At 45.1% G+C, this 23,325-nt stretch overlaps 1 protein-coding gene across 2 annotated transcripts in view; it reads right to left on the bottom strand.

Moving 5' to 3' along the window:
- EGFLAM (EGF like, fibronectin type III and laminin G domains) overlaps nt 1-23,325 on the bottom strand; it is a 674,079-nt gene that overhangs the window by 144,985 nt on the left and 505,769 nt on the right. For both annotated transcript variants that reach the window (XM_069627154.1, XM_069627153.1), the window contains exons 12-13: nt 19,401-19,545; nt 15,461-15,650 (exon numbers count right to left, since the gene is read on the bottom strand). In XM_069627154.1, the coding sequence (XP_069483255.1) occupies nt 15,461-15,650; nt 19,401-19,545 (335 nt within the window). The remainder of the gene's footprint in view (nt 1-15,460; nt 15,651-19,400; nt 19,546-23,325) is intronic.

Raw genomic sequence — 23,325 nt, 5'->3', positions numbered from 1 at the left:
CCTCCATCTGGAACAGCCTTCCTGCCTCCCTGAAACTTGAGGAGAACCATCTCCGGTTCCGGAAGCACCTCAAAACCTTCCTCTTTGCCTCCGCTTTCTCTCCGCCTCTCCCCTGCTAATACTACTGAAACTGCACTGAATCTGCAACTGGGCCACTCACCGTTCTCGGTCCTTGGCCAAGCCACTCTCCCCTGCACTGCCTCCATGGCAACCCCTGCACTACGGGACTGTGTCTGTATCCCTACAGCCCCCCTTCCCAGCACTTGTCTGCACTTACATCGCACATGCCACCAGCTGGCCCTGGTTATTTATCCTGTTTGCTGTATGCTATTAACCTTGTACTGCACTTTCCCCTCTCACTTTCCCCCTTGCACGTTTCCCTTTCCCTCTACCCTTTGCACTTGCGCGATCTGAATGACACCTGGCCTAGTAGGATCGTTGTCTGTCTCCCCTTGTTCCCCCCCCTGCCTCGCTGCGCCTTTAAGCACTTGTGTATTGGCGTGTTACAAATGCCATATCATATCATATCATATCCTCTGTGTGGGTAGCCATGAGGTGCTTGGTCCACCTTGATACCTTTCAGATGAGGTGCAAGTGGGGGTGAAATGGGCATGCCGTTATTCACCTCTGTTACATCCTATGGCCTTGCAACTGTAGTTCATAAAGCGTGTGACATGATGCTTGTGAATGGAGTTTCCAGTTCACACATTGTACATTTGTACAAGTGTTTCCAGGCACCACAAGACCAATGGGGTTTGGACATTGGTGACAAAATTAGGATCAACGGTTGTACTGGGCCTTGTGACATTCTTACAGGGCAAGTGCAGGGAACAATAAGGTACAGGGGATGGAGGAGTAAGGGGGCAGGGATGTGAGGGGGTGAAGTGCCTGGGGTGGGGGCACAAGGGCTGAACAAGTGCTGATGGGAGCCACAAGGGCAGGTGCAAGGGGTAAAAGGGGGAAGGGAGTACAGTGCGAAGGATGGGGTAGACCAGAATCGGGCTAGTGCAGGGAAGGGTGCCCGAGGGCTGGTAAGGGATGCTGGGGGAGACTGGTCAAGGATGGACTGGCCCCAGTAAGACTCATGGGGGAACAGGCCCCAGACAGCCTTGTGGATGAGGCAAAGGGTCTGGAATTTGATCCTTGCAGTCACCGGGAGCCAGTGGAGAGATTTCCGGGATGGCGGAATGCAGTTCTAGTGCTGGAGACCTAGGATGATTCACGCTGCCCTATTCTGGATTAGTTTGAAGGGGCAAAGGTAGTTAAGAGGTAGATTGTGGAAGAGGCTGTTGCAGTAGTCAATCCTAGAGGGAACCAGAGTTCTGGAGACATTGGGCTTTTAGGGGTAGGTGAGGAAGGGTAGGGATTTTAGCCTCACAGAGGGATGAGGGGAGGGGGCCCGTGGAAGGTGGCCAGAAAGTGGGTGGAATACAGGGCGCAGGCATCACAATGAGAGGCTTCTCTGTCTTGCTGGCATTAAGGCAGAGATTGTTAGCAGAGCACAATGCATGAATAGCAGTCAGGCAGTCATGTATGAGAGAGGAAGGAGAGGAGGTAGAGGATGGGAGGTTAAAGGTGAGCTGTGTGTCATCAGCATGGCACTGGAAGTGAGGAGAGAAGGTGGGGATCAAGTGGGCCAGAGGGTCAAGGCAATAGAATGGTGCCCTGAGGGACGCCACAGGTGGAGAGAGAGGTGGAGGTGACGGAAGGGAAGGGCCCAATTGCACTTGGGGGTGTCAGTTTGACAGGTAGGCGGTCAACCATGCCAGGGCCAGGTCCGTCAGAATGGCTTCAATGCGTACATGCATGTGAGTGGGTTACGGGGGCCCATTGCTCATGGTGCATACATGCCTCCTTGGAGGGTGTGTGCCTAGTGCATGTGTTGCTTCTCATGTCATCAATTTGTACACATGACCAGCACTCATATGGGCATATGTGTGTTTGGATGTTTGGGGGTGGGGGGGAATGCTTGTAAACCCTTGGGCAACGGCCAGGGTTCGTTGACCACTCTATGGGTTGGATGTGCGCTGCATTTGCCTGCCCACTGTGGTTGTTTTGGTGTGGCATGTTGTACTCATTGCCCTCTCCAGGTGTCCCTGCACCAGCCACCACCACTCCCACTCCCTCGATCCCTTCGAGGTGCAGCACACTGCTACATTTCTCCTTCCACGGCATGAGCTTTATTGGTGAGGCAGTCTCACCACCAATTGCCCGGCATTCCTCCCTGTGGGCCAACAGCAGGTTGCAGTGCCTCAGGCGGAGGTCATCCCACCACTTATGGCAGTCATGTTCTGTGTGTGGTACGGGTCCCACGGCTGACAGCTTCTGTGCCAGCTCCTCCCAGATGGTATTTTTGCGGAGTTGTGTACTGCGCAGGTGGTCAGTGGCAAACAGCTCAGCAGCCTGTTCCACAATGGTGTCTGTCAGGATGGTGAGTTCTTGCTCAGAAAAGCGTGGCATCCGCTGCCACCTTTTAGGGATCTGAGTTGTCATGCCTGCTGTTGAGAAGCCAGCATCTATGTGGCTGGATGGCAACAGGAACTAGGAGATTTTAAGTTGATTGTGGTTTCCAAAATGGCAGCCGGCGAGCTACCATTTCCGGTGATGACATTGTTTCCGGTCACAGTTTCTGTTGCCATTTTTTCCATGAGGGACATGCCGGTAATGGTGCCACCAGTATTTTTGCTGATGTGCCACCAATTTCAGTGGATGATGACAGTGTTTTCATCATGCCAGTTGCACCGTTATCGGCATGTCGGATTGCGCGCTCCCGCAAGGTTGTGATGTTCCAGTGATTCTGTGGTTGCAGTTGCCAGAAACTGTGCCTCCGCCTCAAAAGAATCACCAGCAAAATACCAGCACACTCGGACTGAGGGCCATAGAGTCTACATATCTGCACACAGGGAATGGGTACTTCCAACTATCATCCATCAACACTACAGTTTTTCTGCATTTATAAGCACTACTCACCAGACCATCATACAAAGCCATGCACAGTGAGGCCAAAATTATTGGCAGAAGGGTGCTCTATAACAACACTTACCTTATCTTAGCTTATCCCTTCTCAAAAAACCCATGCTTTACCCAGACGAACTAGTCAACAACAGACCAATCACAAGCCTCCTGTTAATCGAAAAGCTTATCAAGAGATTTGTGCTACCCAACTACTTGCCAGAATCGAGCAGCTTGGCCTCATCAGTGATTACCAGTCTGGCTTGAACCGCAATTGCAGCACTAAGACAGCAACCATCCAAGTGGTGAATTATGCACTGTGAAACACTGACACAATGGACTTGTGCCTTCTAGCCCACTTAGAACTTAGCTGCTGTTGATGCATTCAACTACCTAACACTCCTCTCCCACCTCTCTGACAGGATGGGTTTCTCTGCAACAATCCTACCTATACTGCAGACACCAGGCAGTACAGATGAGCTCATCCAGATCCAACTGGCTTCCAACTGGGAGAGCTCAGTTCCGGGGTCGTCAACCACCACAGAGGAACAGACAGGAGCAACCATACTGATCCGATCAAGAAACATTCAGCATTCGGCAACACAATTACCCAAATTATCCTTGCTAGATCTTGCCATATTCAATCTTTCTTCCATTAGTCTTACTGCTGCACAGACAAGCCTCCTAGAGCGTGGCCTACATTTTGTCCCCACTCAACGGGTGTACTGCGACACCACTGAACTCAAACTGAGCTATTTCTTCAGAAAGATTAGCTTGGCAGCCTATTTCTCCAATACAGAAACACATCCAGACCAGTCTGATACTTCCTTAAGACCCCCTTCTGATTTTACACCATCCGATTAAGATACTCCACCTGAGATCATCTAATTTGAAAAGATGATACTCAATGAGCATCCTAAAGTAATTGATTCTAATGATATGATATGATATTTTATTTGTATCGGGCCCATACACATGTTTCAGAGCGCGACGAGGCAAGGGAGGGAAAACAAGGGAGGAAAAAACAACAATCTTATTAGGCCCAGTGACATTGAGGACGTGCAGGTGCAGAGGAGAAGGGGGGGAGTGTGAGTGGCAGGGGGGAGTGAAAAGTGCTGAACACGTGATAGAACAACAACAGGTAGTGAGGTCAGCTGGTGGTAAGTGCGAGAATAAGGTGTAGACAACAGGTGTCTGATAAGTGCTGGAAAGGGACTGTAGGGTCTCAGATACAGACCCAAGTGCAGGGGTTGCCAGGAGGCAGCGCAGGTGTGTGGCTGAGAGGGCAGGGGTCTGGTCCCAAAATCCGAGGGTAATCAGGTGCCCAGTGCCAAAGCGGACAGATTAGCAGGGGAGAGGAAAAGAGAAGAAAGAAGCAAAGAGGAAGGTCTTGATGTGCTTCCAGAACCGAAGATAGTTCTCCTCAAGTTTCAGAGAGGCAGGGAGGCTGTTCCAGAGGGAGGTCCCAGTGAAGGAAAGGGATCTACCCCCAACTCTTTGCTTGGAGAAGTGACTGACCCTGAGGGAGTTGGAGATAAAGGAGCAAAGAGCTTGAGTAGGAATGTATTTACGGAGGGAGAGTTGAAGGTATTTTGCCCCCAGGCCCCAGAAAGCCTTGTGGATGATGCAAAGGGTCTTGAATTTAATCCTTGCAGCCACAGGGAGCCAATGGAGAGATTTTAGGACTGGAGAGATATGTTCCCAGGCATTGAGGCTAAGGACAAGTCTTGCAGCCCTGTTCTGGATGAGCTGCAGAGGGCGGAGAGTGGTTGCAGGCAGATTTAGAAAGAGGCTGTTGCAAAAGTCCAGCCTACAGAGAGCCAGAGCTCTGGAGACAGTGAGCCTCTGTAGGAAGGAGAGGAAAGGAAGAATACTTCTGAGGAGGTGCAGTTGGTAGTTAGACTTTTTTGAGACGTCAGAGATGTGAGGAGTAAAGGAAAGTGTAATCGTCAGCTTACACATAAGAACTTGAGCCAGCAGGAAGCTACAGCTTTGAAACAACTCAGTCAGAACAGTGACATAACCATCAACCCCACGGTCAAAAGTTGTGTGATTGTGGATACTTCTAAATATATTCACATGGTTAGAACTCTAATTGACAACTCTGAACATTATACACCAAATCGGTCTGATCCGACCAATTCTATCATGGAGCGACTACAAGAACTATGCACGGCCGGGGTAGAAAGTGATTCTCATCCCCCAATGAGGCAATGTTTCTAACTCCATGAAATGCACATTCTCATATTATATACTCATTACCTAAGATTCACAAAAATCAAGACAACCCACTTGATTGACCGATCGTATCGTTGTGTGGATTCATTTTGGAACCATGTGGCAAGTACATAGACAATTTCTTACAACCTTTGGTGCCTGATTCCACTTTGTAGCTGAAAGTAACTGCTGCTACAATTACATACCTAGGAGGCAAACCTTATAACAACACATCAGATGTTTTAGGACAAGATTGGACCAACACACAATGTGCCCACCTTATTCCTGGTGGAACTACCTCAGATCACCTTATGCGGAAAAAAAGTGCATTTGGGAACAACCTAGCTTTGCAATGCAAAGGCATGGCTATAGGGGCTGCCTTTTACCTCAGCCTTGCTAACCTATATATGTCTGAATTTGAGAGCACTCACACTTTTGCCAACAAACCTTCTTTTTCCAACTTGAGCCACTGGAAGAGATACATCAATGATGTGTTTTTTATAGAGCACGGAATGGTGGAGGTCCTTGAATCGTTTATTGATTGGATTAATAGTCGGAATCCTAATTTGTTCTTCACCCACCAGTGTAACAAAGACACCATACCATTTTTGGATCTTCTGATCCAACACGAACGGGGCCAAATCAATACCACTTTGTACAGGATGTCCACTGATAGGAACACAACATTTCTCTACAGCAGTCAGCATCCCAAAGCTCTACGGGATAATCTCCTGTATAGCTAACTTCTTAGAGTGAGGCAGAACTGTTCCTTCAAGGACGACTATATATTGCATGCTAATTCCATAATAACTAGACTTCATTGAAGAGGCTACCCCTTTAAAATGCTCAAACACGTGGCCAAACTGGCAAATTACACTGATCAATTTTCCTTGTGAGCCACACTCCATCAGATGACCGGTTGGTTTGTGTTACTACCTTTTCCCAGAACACTGTTGGCATCAAAAAATGAGTGAAAAAATACTGGAATCTTGTATGAAGCACTGGATGTACTTACAACCCCCCATTGTTTGCCCTCAAGTGAGGGCGTAACGCCAGAGATCACGTTGTTCATGCAAGGCTCTCTTTGCCACCAACTAGACCCACCACCTTGCCTGACCTTTCGGCCCTATCCAGACAACCAGTAGTGGGCAACTATCCATGCGGCACTTGTTCCACGTGTGAATTTTGCATCACTAGTTCAGCCTTTATCCACAATGATATCAACTGGTCTATAAGGTCCCAAATTAACTGTAACACTACCAACATTTTTTATGCTATTAAATGCCTGTGCCAGAAAATGGACATGGGCATGACCACCAGAAGAGTTTCCACCAGAATAGGAGAGCATAGGTCTCGCATTCGGACAGGTACTCCAGCTCCACTGGTACAACATTAAACTGGCCACAGCCACACAGACCGGCAAATTCAGTGGATGATCATAGATCGTGTAATTCCTGACCTCCACAATTATACTACTATTCTGTGATTATTTCACCTTGAGCAACAGTAGATCCACTGCTTAAAATCCTATCGAGATGGCCTTAATGAGGACCTACAGTGGTCCATGCTCTTGTGAGAAGACCCTCTACGATCTTTTTTCAGCAAGCACAGAACATTTCCTTCACTACTCTTCAGGGTAGATGCACCCCCCCTCCACCTTCCAGGGCAATGCCGGTGCATCTCTGCTGCTGCTGCAGTTATGGACTCTGAATAGATGCCACAAGGGGACCACGTACATGGGTTCCTGAATTTCCCCTAGTTGAAAAATTCTCCACTGTAGCTCACACGCTCAGTTCTATATTAGCTCTCGTCCCTGCTCTATGGCTTTGATGCATGATGGACCGTTTTCAGATTTAAATGCATATTCAGTTTTACACATGAAGATGTCTACTGCTTTGAGTCGTAAATCAGCGTATTAGCCTTTCAAATGTGCGCTTCATTCATTCTGTCCCTTCCAAGATGGCCACCAGCTAATCAGAGCTTCCCATATAATCTGCAGGCGCTTTTTAACCCACAGAATGTGCGCGACTTGCCTGATGAGGATTTCGCAAGTATCACTGAAGAGGGAGTACGCTGCTATGGTTTCACATTGCCCCTCTTTCTCCACTGCCGTTCGACCATACTTAGCTTAGCTGCTCATCCACTCACCTGTGTTCCTTTTCAAATTGACCATCTGTGTCCACTCTCAACTACCACGTCCATAGATTAGTACACTTTATGTCTATTCTGACATGTGTGTACTTCCGTGCATGGGTTTGCTCGATTACTAGGCCCTCCTAGCAGAGTCAATATTGTGTAGTTAATTCCACTCAGATGTTAGGAAGCACGTTATGCCTTTGTCACTGGTGGGCACGTGCTTAGTTTGCTTTACATACCTGAGCAGCGTGTGATTTTATACACATGGCCCTTTTTCAGGCCTGGCTGTGGCACGCATGCTGCACTGAACTCGAGAAGGTCTTTATTCTGAAAAATATTGCTGAAACTTAATTTGAAATCCCGATTTATCCATTGATAAGGTAAACTTTTCGACAAAGCCACACTCTTTAAAATGGTTAATTATCCCGCACTGGGTGCTGCGAACAACACCAAAAAACAGTTGTTTTTACTTCACAGGAACTTTTTGTGCATCTCCACATGTCCTTTGCATTTGATACTACGTTGTTTTTGCTCTGAAGAAGGCTGGGCCGTGCAGACTAATCAGGCCCTGTCAAGCTGAAACTCGAGTTGGCACCACCAGGAACTTCTAATCACTATCACCTTACGTTTAGTTTAAGCAAGGATAACGGTCACACTTGGCTTTCTTACCCGAATAGCTACTACAAACGTTGGCACAAGAAAATATTGTATGTGTGGGGTCCTCACTCTAGTTTGACTCCAGTTGTAAACGCTGCAGGATGTTTTGAGCTTTGCCCCCACTTTGAGCTCCCTTTTCTGCTTTTTCTTATCTACGGTGTTGGGCAGATTTTAAGTGATTATTGATGCCCTTAATTCTCATTTTGCATGATCTAGTTTTCATTTGAAACATGTACAGCACAAATTGTGTGTTTTAAAATTGTTATTTGATGTATTATTGACTTCCAATTTTCACTTCCGTGATGTGTTGATTGTCAACTTATTAAATAGTTTTTTGCACATAATCAGTTTCACATTTTGTGTTACCGCAACATTAGCACGTTTGCATTCAAGGTACAATTAGAGGACCTGGTTAGTTTCGTATAGTGCACCCTCCTGTTGTAAAGCACTCCTCTGCTGTTGAGCTAGGTTTGTGTGACATGCCATAAAATAAATAAAAAAACTTTCTTGGAGTCCCCATGGTGAATGCTCATTGAGACCTGGACCGCTCAGGGGAGAAACATGTCAGGTGTGTGACCCCATGCGGATTGCTGTATTTGTCACAGACAGGATCTGCAGCCCTGCATATTTACTGTCTGCAACTCCCTCCTCCACGCATTGATCTGCAGTGAATTTTTTATCTAAATCTGTTGTTGTATCATTTATCTTCCAGTCTGAAGAAGCAGGACTGCTTATGGAATCCTAGCTATGGCACGTGTGGGCAGGTTATATGAGCAGCAACTGAATGGGTCAGACCAAAAAGAGAGATGAAACCAGATGGATGACTGGTGTCTGTACTCGACTGTATAACTCTGTGCTACTTATGCTGTACCATGTGCTACCTGAATCTGGATGAATAAACAGCCCTAGAATGAAGCGGCCCCAATGAATCATCACTGCGTGCAGCTTTGATGTACAACAGATATTTATGTATTTATAGAATGTATACAGTGTCTTTATCCAATGTGCTGCACAAAGCATTACACAGTACAACAATAATGAAGGTGTGACAATTAAAGGCATTAAAGGCAGGAAAGATCATGGCACAACCAAAAGTCAGGAGAAAACGTGTTGAGGAAAGGCAGTCTGCAAAACATGACATTTAAGACATTTCTTAAATAGAACAAGATTAGGCAAATAATGTAATGAATGTCTACTGGAAGAGAATTCCATAGATTAGGATCAAGTTATTGAAACGAACGAAAGTGAGAATAGGTGCACGTGGGCTGTGATACAGAATGAAAAATTGAGATGACGAGTGAAGAACCCTAGGAGGATGATATAAGGAAACTAAAGAGGCCATATAATCTGGAGCCAACGCATTAACACATGGAAACACTAAGCAGAGAAAATGAAATTCAAATCTAGATCTAGTGAAGTTGAATAAAAAAGGTTGAGAATTTTGAGGAGTATTTTCGTTTAAACAATCTGGCTGCCGAGTGAAGTATCGAACATAATAGAAGGAAAACATAATTAAGATGAGACAAGATGCAGGTTGTAATAATAATTTAGCAGAAGAAAAATGTAGAATGTGATGAATTCTCTTAATATTGAAGAGTCGAACTGACGAGGATTGAGTAATAGTAGAAATGTGCTCTTGAAAAGAGGAGACAGAGTCACAAATTAAACCCAAATTATGAGCATGAGGAGCTACCGGGAGGTTATGGGGAGGAAAAGAAATAGGAGAAGAAGCCGGAAGAATAGAATTTCTGTCTTCTTAGGGTTAAGACATAAAAATTGCAAGGCAATCTTTTCAGCACCAGAAGGCAAGCAGTTAAGCATTGATGGATCAAAAGAAGGAAAGGAAGATTTGAGTGAGAAGCTAAAGGTCAGGTGTAAATAGTGAAAAGAATGGGACCAAGATCTGAATCTTGAGAACCCCGCAGGGAAGAGGAAGAGAATGAGAGGAAGAATGTTTCCAAGACACCACAAAAGAATGAAAAGAAAGATAAGAAGAGAACCACCAAAGAGCCATTCCCGAGATACCACTCGAGGAAAGTGGAAAGCAACACAGTGTGATCTACAGTGTTGAAAGTGGCACTAACATCTAAAATAATTAGTATAGTAGACATTTTTAGATGTCGAACATGACTAAATGAATTGGAAACAGAGAGAAAAGCTATTTCCTTTGAATAGCTTGGTGGAATCCAGATTGATGTGGTTGGAAAGGTGATGAAAATTAATTTAAGAAGTAAGCTGAGAATGGACGATATGCTGCAGAATCTTGGATAGATAAGGCAAGATTGACATAAGACAAAAGTTTGCCACCTTAGTACTGACTTGAGAAGGTTTTTCCCATGACGGAATAACAGTACCAGTTTTAAAGGAAGCTTGAAAAGAACCAGATGAAATGGACAGATCCAAGACAGTGGTAAAAAAGAAACAAATAAATGGAGAATAACTGTGACCAAGGAATCTGGAAGTGGATCAGATTGAGCAGAGGTAGAATGAGAGCAAGCAATAATGGATGGGACATCACTGTCTGAGACGGGCAAAAGAAGGGAACACATTATTTGAGTTTGTAGGCACAGCAAGGCTATAATAAGAGGAAGCAGCAGAATGATCTGATGAGGATATAATATCCTTTACTTTGGATAGAAAAAGGTTTTCAAAATCATTAGAATCATGAGTAGAGAGCAGCGAGGGATTAGAAACAGGTGGACACACACCAGCAGTACTGTATGGAGTTTCAAAGTACTGGACAGTTTGGACCTACAATGTTTAACCTGGATTCTGATCTCATCGTAGTTGGAGCTTGAAAATTAGTCAGAGGAAAATGCCATAAGATAATGACATAAGGCCAGCTAGTGGTCATAGCCCAAAAATCATCCCCCCTCCTACTGATTTACACCAAGAGGAGTGTAGCCCACACGATAGACTGCGCACAACAAACAGGGATACCAGCAGGTGGTGAGTTAGGGATCCCTCACCACCTGCTCCCCCTACAATCTGGATAGGAAAAGGAAACTACAACTCAGAATGAATAGCAGTGCAACTTTGCACTACAGATCCTCCAAATGTTTGGGTCTACCTGGAGGGTAATCGATCAGTCTTTGACTGCCACGTTAATAACTGTCATATCAAAAACCTGCCTATTTCATCTGTGTATATCATCAGATCCATTACAACACTTGGGGATTTAGATCGCTGTGTAGAGAAGAGAAGAACCTGGAAGAACCCCAGAAAAGGGAGCAAGGTAAGGAAGCTGTTCATCAGGCAAGGTCGAGTGCTCAATGCAGCAGATCACAGTTCTTGAAGCATCTCAAACTGCATTTATTATTTATATTATACCCCAAAGTAGCACCATAGACCATATCCTGTCCTAGTAATTCCGATTATCCACATTCAGCACCATCAAGAAGATGTTCAGAGACCCACACATGCACAGGTTCATAACTAAGGGGCAAGTTATCTCATCAATGTGAAGGGGTCTGAGTGAATCTTAAACCAGGAAATTCCTATCATGGTGGATGTTTGCCCGATTAAGACAAGGAAGAAGTCATGAATACCACTGCAGGCCTTAAACTTGTGTAAGGGAGAGGTATCCGACTGGAGGAGATTGGTATTTGAGGGTCTGCTCTCTCCTGGTTTAAAGCCTTTCTTGCCCAACAGACACAAGTATTTATCTTCCCCCATTTGTTTCTGCACCACTCTTTTTAACTTCAGAGTCCCCCAGGGGTCTGCTATCTCTCGCTTGCATTTCAGTATTTACGTCCTTCCAATTGCCAACCTTATCAATTCACATGGGTGTCATTGTTACGTCTATGCAGATGATACACAGCTGATCCTGAGAAGCGACCGTGAGCAGGACTTTCCAGCTTTGAGGCTGAGGAACTGCCAACATGATATAGGCAGTTGGATGAGTGCCAAATGGCTCAGGCTCAACACCGGAAAGACCGAGGTCCTGGTTCTCGGGCGATTACCGGCTGCTCAGGCAATGTGGACTAATGACTACTGGCCCTCTAACCCAGAACACTCTATGGAATAAAATCCGCTTATGATTCATTTTGGCTAAATAAATAAAAAGCTAATTTTGAATATATATGTTCAGTTGCTCCCTTCTTAATTGACATAAGAGAGCAAAATCACATAGCTCTTTTTGGATATTAGGCATGTTCTAAGTTGAAATCTTTGCAGCAAATGGGTATGTAAAGCAATATAAATTCTGTGTGGTAGGACGTCACCCTTTTGTTTCAACTATCGGTGGTAGAGCCTTCTCAGTGGAAGCTTTCATGTTGTGGAACTCACTTCCTTTCTCGCTACGGGCTATCACGGGCCATCTCGCCTTTAGAAAGGCGTTAAAAACCTTCTTATTCTAGTAGGTTATTAAATAATCATGTTTTCTCAATGCACCTTTCATGTCTTCCCTCTGGGTAGCTAGGTTTCCTTAGCGCCAAGATACCCTTGGGTCATAGCCGCGCTATACAAATTTCCAAAATAAATGATCTATTGCTTTGGTGTGCAGGAGCTCAATTGTTTGAATACAACGGTCTGTCGATGCTGCGTATTGCAGACTGTATTCTGAAGCATAAAGGAATGTCCTAACCTGAGACATAATATAGGAGTGATATGGCACTAACAGCCCCCCAGGCCCGATGAAAAGTGGGAGATAGCCTCTAGTGATTCCCACACTTATGATCAGAGGGAAACACCTCTGTATACATTGGGGTATGGCATAGGTCCACCGCCATAATGCGGAGCAGACAATCCAGTGGCGCAAATTTTGCAATGAGCTTCGATCTAGGTGGGGTGTATAATGACAGAGTAAAAGAGTACAATTCCCTGCAATTATTAATGGCTTCACTGTGCATTCCACCCACAAGATGGTATCATCTGCCATCAGACCATAGATATTCATAACAGTCAGTGATTGTGAGCCAGTTTTGAGATGCACCATCACCCATCTATTGTTCGGATCTTCCCTGCTGTGCCTACTGGCTTATGAACTAGAATTATGGAACCATAACTTCTAGAGTATGCTCCTGAGATAACAGGCAATCATTGCAGGTTAGATGTTACTCTTACAGACATTAAAGGATGCAATTTAATTTTTTCAACTATGACATGACAATGGATTGTCTGAATGTACGCTACCACCCCTGGATGTTCCACAAGTTCACGTTTAATAAACCCATGCAGCTATTCAATGATGAAATTGTGCACTGTCCGTAAGACTGTTAAAATGGAGATGGACTCTAGAATGGAACACTTCATTATAACCAGGAAAGCATTTACTAAATGCATGTTTACCTTTGGATGAGGGGAGAAAAGGATAGGAACTCAAGGAAGTGTGCGTTTTATTTTACTATTGGGTTTTTTATAAGAAACCAACCATGAGTCATTTTACAGTGCCAGAGCCCAGGTGGAAGGCGAAAGAGGAAAGGGATGTGAAGAAAACCCCTATGAAATAACAGAGGTAGATACTCCGGGGAAGGACCCATGGCCAAGTCACCAGGATCTAAGGCTTTATCCTGGTTGTCATCAATATATTTTGAAGCCATCAGGAGAGGTTAGGTTATTGTTATGCCAGAGTTTAAGACTGTGTTCTTTATCAAGCCCACATATTGGCCTGTGCCCTTGGTGATCTCTCAGTTTTTGTATTTCTGTTAATTTTGGACATAATGGACCTCATTACAGGTCTGCCGGTAACCTTGCAGGTGATACTAGTCGGTTGCTGCCGGACCCGTAAACATTTACTGGCCCCTGACTTGCCGGTAACACCGGGGAATTACAACCCCGGTGGGCGGGAAGTCAGGCGCCAGTAAAATGTTGTTCCCCATTCCCATAGAGTCCCATAGGACTCTATGGGAGTGGGGACAACGCAAACACCGGTAACAGTAATAACGATGCTGGTGCTTCCGTGAAACTCCTTTTGTGGGTGCCAGTCCGCCCGACAGGTCAGACCTGCCCGGGGGAGGACCCAACCAGCAGAGTTGTAGTGTGCCGGTCTGGAAACAACTGTGCTGGTAAGCTTACCAGAACCGTTGTTTCCGGACCGGCATGCTTGTAATGAGGCCCAATGTCTGTACATGCATATTCCATGTGTATGTTAAGTACATGCTGGGCAGTGTTGTCTGTGTCTGTTTTCATCCCTGTCATTCCATGCAGTTTGTGCATCCATACTATCATTCTATACTTGATTGTTGATTCAGCGGTAGATTTTTCTGTAGTACTCTGTGAGTATGGTGGGTGCCTTGATCCACCCAAGCTATTGTTAGTCATGGTAAAACATGTTGTTGACATATCTTGGGACTGTGTCTGGAAATATCGCTAAGGGATCAGTCTGACAAGTGGCTTGCTCTACCTATTTCAGTCTGACCAGCCTTTTAAAGGCAATAGTGGAAATGTGACCACCAGTCTGATATATATCCCAAACGCAATTGTCCACCATGCAACTGACAGTGTTTTCTGTCCAAAACGTAGACATAGTTGGGCAGGATGGGGAACAGGCTGAGTCGAGATGGACCTGGAACTGGCACTGCCTAAGATATACCACCCTTCGGTATGTTTGCACATGCCATGGCTGACACAACCCAATCCCTTCCCTCCTCTCTGAGAGCAGCCCAGCAGTGTCTCTCTCTCTCGCCTGCTTGCGTATAGTCTGCAGCGCCCTATTTAAATCTTTCAGGGGTGACTTCTGAAATGCATGCTTCCCTGTAAACGAACCATAAATCAGAAACACCCACAGATAAGGCATTGCAGATGTGTGTTCTTAATATGCCCTGCTTTGGTCTTCCTAGGCCTGTTGAAGTGATCTGGAGATTATGAAATGTGCAAATAAATAAATGGGTTTGCCTAACTAAGGCATATTCTTGTTGGTTGTTTTGGATGAACACTTTTTCTATTACCCATTATAAGTATGTGCCATATATATGCTTCCATGTTTTACTACCTGAATGCTAGTGTGCAGTAGCCTTTGTAATGTTGCATAATCACAGTGCCCTTCTTAAAAGTGGGTGCTCTGTTCTGGAAGGGTGGGTGCCTACTTAACTCTCCTTGACGACCTAGCCATCCCCTTCCCTGCACTATGCCACACAGCCTCTACACATCATTTGCTCCCCCTTCCAGTTTCGCTTCCACAACATACCTGTGCCCGGAGCAGAACCCCTGTGGAGGCTAACCTCGCCAAAACTGACCTGATGTCTCCATCTGCCTTGCAACAATGCCTTCCATGCCATTGGCATGCAGTACACGTCTCATCTCATTTCCTGTCTTCCATGTGTCACACAACCCATCCACCCTTCCCGCCCGACCCTCCACCACAGACCCAATGACCCCAATGTTGAGGATGCAAATGAGACCACGTTTTTTAGTATGTATATATACGCTACAAATACAGGTTTAGAGATGCAGTTAAATGCCAAGTTACAAAATACAACATACATATGCATAGAATTGGTTCATAAGTATTGCATTGCAAAATTCGAATGAATAAATAAATAACATTGGCAGCACCTACCGACATCAGCTCCACTCAGAGCTCTCCCTAGTGGCCATGGTCTCAAGTCCGTCATCTTGCCATTGATCACCAATAACTGTATACATCCTTTAAGGCCGCGGTTCGTTCCGGCTGATTTTACCAGCCAGTAGGCACTGGGGGCACCACCAAGGTAGAAAGGAGTCCGGAATGTTATTTTACTATACTGGCCCTGCAAGGAACGCAGAAAGATGAACAACAGGTATACTCAACAAATAATTAGATGTAAAATATGCATTTTAAAAACCAAAACTGAATTGTGCTTTTTGATCCTTTCCACCCAAAGATAGAGCTCTACGGGACACCCTTTCTTTTTGCTTGTTTTTAACCCTGCCCGGACTTTTAGGAGATGAGTAAAGTCTTCTGTGGCTATGGGCCTCATTACAAGGATGGCGGTATCTCGCCAGTGATACCGGCGGGTTACCTCCAACCCTGTAGCACTGAATCCGTCTCCACTTGTGATATCCTGCTGCCACCATCATATTAGGTGGCGGAATGGGAATGGGGACACCGTTGCTAACGGTGCAGGTGCTTCAGTGAGAGACATGCCGGTAGGGGCCTAATTTCCTGGCAGGTCAGGGATCCGTGCCCCTACGAGCATTCTCGTAATCCAGCGGTCTGGAAAGGGTGCCAGTACGTTGCTACCGGAACCCTTATTTCCAGACGGCCGTACTTGGAATGAGGCCCTATGTCTGTCTTTGCACATGTTTGGTAGTGATCCAATTGCACACATCGCCTTACAGTGAAGTGCAGTTAGGATACAACACATCCTTTTATCTTTTTGCATAACAGCTTCAAGGTTACTTTTACAATGTTCCTAATACAAGCTGGTGGAAGAAGTGATTTTCTTTTACTGTTTTTGATACATTACACTTATGCACTTTTGCAGTTACTACTAAAAGTGGTTAGCACCCTAGGATGGCAGTGACACAAAGTCTTCACTTGTTCTTCGGCCATATTATTCTTTTGCCTTCTTCCTGCCTTCCCAGGTCCTGAAATACCTTATATGGCATGCCCTTTCCTTGAAAAAGCTCTGGCTTTCACAGGCTAATGGGTGGCTTGAGTGTGTGGCCAGAGGAGGGGGCTGGGACTGTCCATTCCCAATCCATATCCCTGGTGCCCGAATTCCTGTTGCTGGGATGATGTTGCGGTCAGTGGCTATCCGTGATTGGACAGCCATTGCCTGTTTGAATGGTGTAGAATCTTATTATTGGTGGGACTGGCCATTCTCCAAGCCCAAATCTTGAATAAAAGGAGGGCTCCAGCAGCTATTGGGCAAATCATTGTTTCATCCAAGACCACTGCTAAGAAGTGTAGGCTACTGACAAAGCAAGGGCGACACCTGAAGCTGACCAGCATCGACTCCCGTGCTGTCCCACTGAAGCACTGGTCCTCTAACTGATCTCAAGAAGACCTTCATCGGTGCTTCGACTCCTGGACTGGTCGGAGCAACCAGTCTTGACCCTTGTTTGAGAATCTATGCCTTAAGTGTCCGTGGACCAACCAGTGGACTGATCAGCTCTCTCCTGGGCTACCTGGCTGCAGCTGTCACCATTCCAAGTGCATTCTTGAAACTTGGAAGATCTTGAACTTGTGTACCAAGATACCAGTTCCTGCATTTTTAGCTTTCTTACAGCAACAAAAGCTGTGCTGGGCCTGCTCCTTTGTCTGCCAATCAAAGCTGGTCTGTCGTGGCCTGATCGTGATGACTGTCGCTGAATTCCATTTTTTTTGTGTTCCGGAGGTCTCCTGAGGTCTCCTGTCCCGCAGAAGTCTGTATCTTGTCATGCCAAAGGTGCCCACCTGTGTGGTCTTGAGAAATGTATCACCAGAGTCTGAAACGTGAACTGGCCAAACCGAATCCTGAAACTGACCTCTTCACCTGTTGCCCCTCTCCCTCCCTTGACCAGACATATCACAGACGTAAGAGGGCCCAGCGGATTCTTGGAACCCATGAAGTGGTTCCCAGAAGAATCGTAGTAAGTAAGGTAAGTTATACAGCCTATTCCTGACCCCCATACCTCCATTCGGCTACATGATATGATATGATATTTTATTTGCTTTGCGCTCATACACAAGTGTTTCAGAGCATGACGAGGCAAGGGAGGGGAACAAGGGAGGACAAAACAATGATCTAACTAGGCCCAGTTACATTGAGAACGTGCACGTGCAGGGAAATGGGGATAATGTCCTGTCCCTGTCTCTCCCTTGCATGACTAAAATTGGTAGTGGTCTGATCAAGGATTCCTCCTGGGTTTTATTGTACCCACAATCACTGGCATTGCTCAAATCCAATATTAAACCTACCTGAACAGTACAATTTGTGGAACTGGTGACTTTTGGGCATGAAGCCCCATTTCAGATCAGGGCTGGAGTTACTAAGGATGGGGATCTACTTCTAGGCTTGCTCATAGGTTATTTACTACATTTTTCTACTTTATAATTATAATTGGTTATTTATAATGCACTTAAAACCCAGAGGACCCAGGATCGAATGCGTTGTTTTGCTTCCAAGGTGAGCGTGTTGCCCATGAACTATCCTCCCAAGAACTTAAATGTGTCTACTGGTTTTGTGTCAACTATATTTCAAACTCTTCACTTGTTTACCAATCATAGTTACCACCTGATCTTGGTGACAGGCTACACTACTCTAAGTGGAATTATAGAGGGCTGTGTGTGTGTGTCATTGGGGCATTTACCACTCTGACACTCCTTCTGAGTCTAAGCTTTCCGCTTCGCTACCCTTCATTAACTGGGTTCGGATAGACACCAGTGTCTCTCCTGTTCAACATAATAGTCTGGCCTCTGGAAATCCACCCACAGGGTTGATTATAGAAGCATCTTACCATGCCTCTATAATGACCACTAAAAAACTCCCAGAAGTCATCTACCCTACTTCCAGGCAGTCCACATCTCGGATTTTGCTAATATTAGACCTTCATGTTCAATTTTAATATAAAGAAGTCGAAGGATGCTTCCTTTCACTATATTAATCATATGTCAATCCGTCATTTACTCGTTTTCACTGGTCACTAGTGACAACCCAAATGTCCAACTTCAAGAGCAATATCATGTGTGTATCATGTCTAGAAAGAATCAGCACATCCTGCAACACCTTGTTTAGATGAAATTGGCCCTAGTAAAGTTGTCCATACTCCACTAGCAGCCAGATTGACACATACGTTTCATATAGTACCAAGTACTTAATTCTTGTAGTTTCATACCAAGCAAATAATGGTTGTTGCGATTTGCTAAATATATGACATTCAATTGGCCTCCCTCAGAAGACTGATGGCTGAGTTACATATATGTTGCAATCCGGAGAGTGTACTACATAAAGCAGCGGAAACGAACCACTGCTATGCTGCGCATACTCGTATAGCGATGTGACCCCTTCTGTGGAATCAGTATTAATTATGCTTTAAGATATTCAGCTCCACTAGTACATTCTTGCAGTATTTTGTGCACCTGGCCAGATATGCCCAGATGGTGACTCATGTTTTGGTGTTGTGAATATGTGTCCATTTTTGTCAACATAAATGCTGCACTCACAACAGCACTCTTGTAGTGGCCCTTTGTGATTGTATCTAAATCGTTTAACATAGAACGTGTTTGTATCCAATGTATGGAACTTGGAAGGATGAAAGGCTGAGCTGGCTTTGCTGGGATTCGAACCAGCATCCTGCAGATCTCAGCAGACCGGTTATCTCACATAGGTATTTTACCAGTTTAAACCTATATACATTAAAGTACGTTCATTAAGACAGGGGATATACATTACAACATAACATCATATCTTCTGTTGTACACTGGCTCATCCATCTAGTTTACTTTTTTGGTTAAAACAGTTACACATGAGTCATTTTCCGACACTGATTACAAAACCAATGCCTCACTCATTCATTTACCCACCCACGGTTACCTGAGACTTTCCTGGAACGGGAGCCTTGTTATCCACTTTTAACCAACCGCTGAATCCTTCTCGGTAGACAGTCACACTGTGCCAGCTACCGAGTTTGATTTTACTCGCACTTGTAATGACAGCTGAACCTGTTCCACAGTTAAACCTGAGAAGAAAGAAAGAAAGCTGTCAATCTTCTATGCACTGAAATTGGAGCTCTACTGCGTCCTAATCCATATCGAAGTGATTCCGAATTTAAGAACAGGAAAGTCTTACCCCAATCCAGAGAGTTCCAGAAATAGTACAAAAAGTGGATGTAATTTTGTAAGAAAAACTGTCCTGTTCAAATAAAGCATCCTCCAAACATGAATTACATGATGATATAGCAAATGTAGATTTTTCCAAATTATCAAGAAGAGTCTGAATATAGCGTTAAAGCCCATGCGGGGGTGCCAGCCAATCAAGTGGCTAGGAACGTGGGCTTGAACTGCTGATGAAAGCCTGAGTTGCCATCTGCCTGATGGCTGGCTCCTCCCGCCACCATCTTCCCCCACCCTACGTCCCCCTTTTTTTCACCCCCCCCTACTTACCTTATTTCAGCTGCAGCATTTGCTCCTTCCCCTTGCCTCCCACAGGTCGCCATGGAAAGGTGAGAGGGGCTCCGTATGGAGCCCCGCCTCCCCGTTCCATGGTGGCTATCTTTGTAAAGGATTTAACTTCATTCAACAGTTCGCGCACGGCATCACATTGAACGAAGAAAAATCCTTTTTTTAGCACCCCCAGGTTACCGGTTTGGTAGCCTGGGGTACTAATGGCCTTAAGCCCCCGTTCCAAGCTCTGGAACGGGGGGGGGTGAAAAGCCCAGAGCCCTCATTAATGGCCCTCACTTTGCTGAGGCCGTAAACCTAGGTCTGCTGGCTGTTCCCCCCTGTTCCAGCCCTTGGAATGTGGGCTTAACTCCACATTCTGGCAGACCCGATCAGATGTTATCGGCCTGGGGCTTGAGTTAAAAACCTGAGCGAATTGAGGACGTTTAACAAGGGTCCCTGGGCTGATAACAAATGATCCGGCATGCTCGAAGGGGGGTTTACACTATTCGCATCCCAGGTTGCCAATCTGGTAATCCGGGGTGCCGAGAGCGGTGTATTTTGATTGAATGAACAGGACGCCATGCTGCCATCCTGTTCATTCAAACAAAATACTGTCCTAAGATGCCCGCCACAGAGATGGAAAGCAGGGCTCCTTATGGAGGCCCTCTTCGATGTCCATGGTGGCCTGAAGAGAGCGTACCCTGCAGCTGCCAAATAAAAAAGGTAAATGGAGGGTCGCGGGAGGAGGAAGAATAAAACATTGAACTTAAGGGAAGGTAGGGTGGGTGCAGGGCAGGGCATGCAGCCAGCAGTCTGCACGTAACACGTGCTGAGATTAGCAGTTTGAGCCTGTGATCCGAGCAACCTGATCAGTTGCCGCTCCCACCCTGGGTGCTAATTGTAATGATGACATAGAAAATGCGTGCATTATTAATCATTCTTCGTTTTCAGCAGCAAAACACAACAACACTACATAGCCTGAGATCAACGGAGATATGAGATCATTCATACGCTCAAGTCATGTCCCAGTAGGCACCATACATAGCCTATGTAGAGGCCTAGACAAACTTGTTTGGTAGAACCTCAAATCACCCAGATTGTGGGTGATTCAAAATTGGTCAAAATTCAGTTCAACCTCAAAAGCCATAAAGGAGACCACCTGGTTTGAGTTTGTTGTCAGTGTTAGTAAGCTTTCAGAGAGTGAGGAGGTTGTTGCTAGAGGCAGGCTTAGGCCTTTTAGGGAAGGGTTAACAAACTGGAAAGGAGATAGAGCAGTTGTGTGGGATGGGGAGAGGTTGTGAGTGCCCAGGGATTTGAAGTAAGGTTTTGAGTAGGTTTTGTTTACTCATGCATATCTGATTATTGTGGAAGAAAAGAACAAAGATTCAGGGAGTAGGGAGATAGCGTACAGTGTCTATTATTCGAAGTGAGTGAATGAAACACCTGCCATAAGTGCACACCTGGCAAGAGGACCAGTGAATGCCTACGGCCATCTTGTTTAACACTCACGCGGATGTGTTTTATGTGGGCAAAAGAGATCCTGGGAGACAGGAGATATCATTCAGTGACTGCCTCTTGAAGTGAGTGAACAAGACATATGCCATTTGGTGACTGTAGTGTGTGGCTGCACAGGAAATCTCAAGAGACCTGGTAACTTGCGAATAAATTACTTTATTAAGTACAAACTTAATGTAAGTAACTATATGCATGTAAGACCCTCCGGTGTCCACCACACGTGCAACTGATCTCCAATAGTCGTGGATGGTACACTGGCGGGGCATTCCAAATACGGCATCACACACACACATGGACACATGCACAGAGACGGGTGCAAGGAGAAGTCACATGCTTCAGTGACACTTGGAAGGAGAAGTAGGAATAGCAGAGAATCCCTGAGAGCAAATTGGGTGAGTTTTGTAGGGGAAAGTAGCAGAGATTCATGGAAGTGGGTGATACCATTCATTGTCTGGTTCTTAACGTGAGTGAATGAGACATGTGCCATCAGGTAACATGTCGGAGTAGGAGCGGGAGGAGCAGAGACTTTCTGGGAGCAGCTTTCGTGAGACTAATGCGTGCATGGTTTCTGTGGGGAAAATATTAGATATTCAGGGAGCTGGGACATACCCTTCAATGAGGGAACAACTAATTTGGACAACATGTCTGGAGCATCGAAATGATATTGAGATTGGGAGACATGCTGCTCATTGTATTGCCACATCTGCAACAGCACTTGCTGTGAAGATCACTTCCTCCTCTGCAACGATATAAACCCAAACAGGAACCATCTCACTGCACTCCTCTATGGTGCTCGTAGCTGCTGCATTCTTCTGTCAAATGAGGAAAATATTCATGTCCTATCCCTCCATCACCAGCATCTCCTCCTGCTCCACCACAGATCCTGCCTCCAGGGGGCATCCAGCAGGGTCGCCGTCTCTGTGTGTTCTTGTTAGGTACGTTGTTCCACAGTCCAATTATGTTTGGACTCTACAAGGCTTATCTCTTGGTTTCAGGGCCCCAGCTTCTAATAAAGGCCTGCACTAACCAAGGTAGGTAGAATGGCAGAGCAGCCAGGCTTCTATTAGCAGGTGGGATGTGAGCTGTAAATCAGTACAAAGAGATCAGAACATACATAGATCCAAAGAAACACTTACACACTTTAGGTCATATCAAAGTTATTTATTTGATATATTTTTTTTTCTTTTTCTTTTTTTAATTAAAAGTATATTACAGTTTAAAACAAACTTTTACAATATATCAAATTCTTAAAAATGAATAAAGGACATAACAACAGCAAGGAAAGTAAATTAAGGTTTAAACTTAATAATGTCACAATATCCAATTACCATATTGTCATGGTTTCCACAAAATAAAGTGAGATACTCTATTAAACATTTTCCTTTGTAAGACTCCATTTAGGGTTAATTATGCCCCAATCAAGCACCTAATTCATCAATACAGATTTAACCAAGTGTTACCCATTCCAACCTAATGTTGTGGGGAGAAATTACAATTCCCAAGTCACTTTCCAGTCCAGTTCTCCCTGTCTAATTCGTTCATTCACATTCTCAAAGATCTGCTCAAGCAATTTCGCCTGGGCTATTATCAAGGCCTAGCCCAAAGGCGATGTGTCAGTACCTGAGAAGTAGAATGAATGAACCTGACCAGAAGGCAGATTCTCTGTTTTGTAAAAGTTGGACATTCTAAACAGAGATTCAACAGGGACCAGCCCACATGCACGACAGCCTCACATTTCTTTTGCTAGTAGGAGTTTAGGTCCCATTGCTTCCAAGGTAGGAAAAGCATTCAGGTGAAATTTTAGGTGTAGATTTCGGTATCTTTTTGATGGAAATGTTTGT

This window comes from Ambystoma mexicanum, chromosome 6p (genome assembly GCF_040938575.1).
Source record: "Ambystoma mexicanum isolate Mex_15411 chromosome 6p, UKY_AmexF1_1, whole genome shotgun sequence".
Lineage (NCBI taxonomy): Eukaryota > Metazoa > Chordata > Amphibia > Caudata > Ambystomatidae > Ambystoma > Ambystoma mexicanum.
The sequence above is the reverse complement of the archived record's forward strand: the minus strand, read 5'-3'. Positions and strand labels throughout refer to the sequence as shown.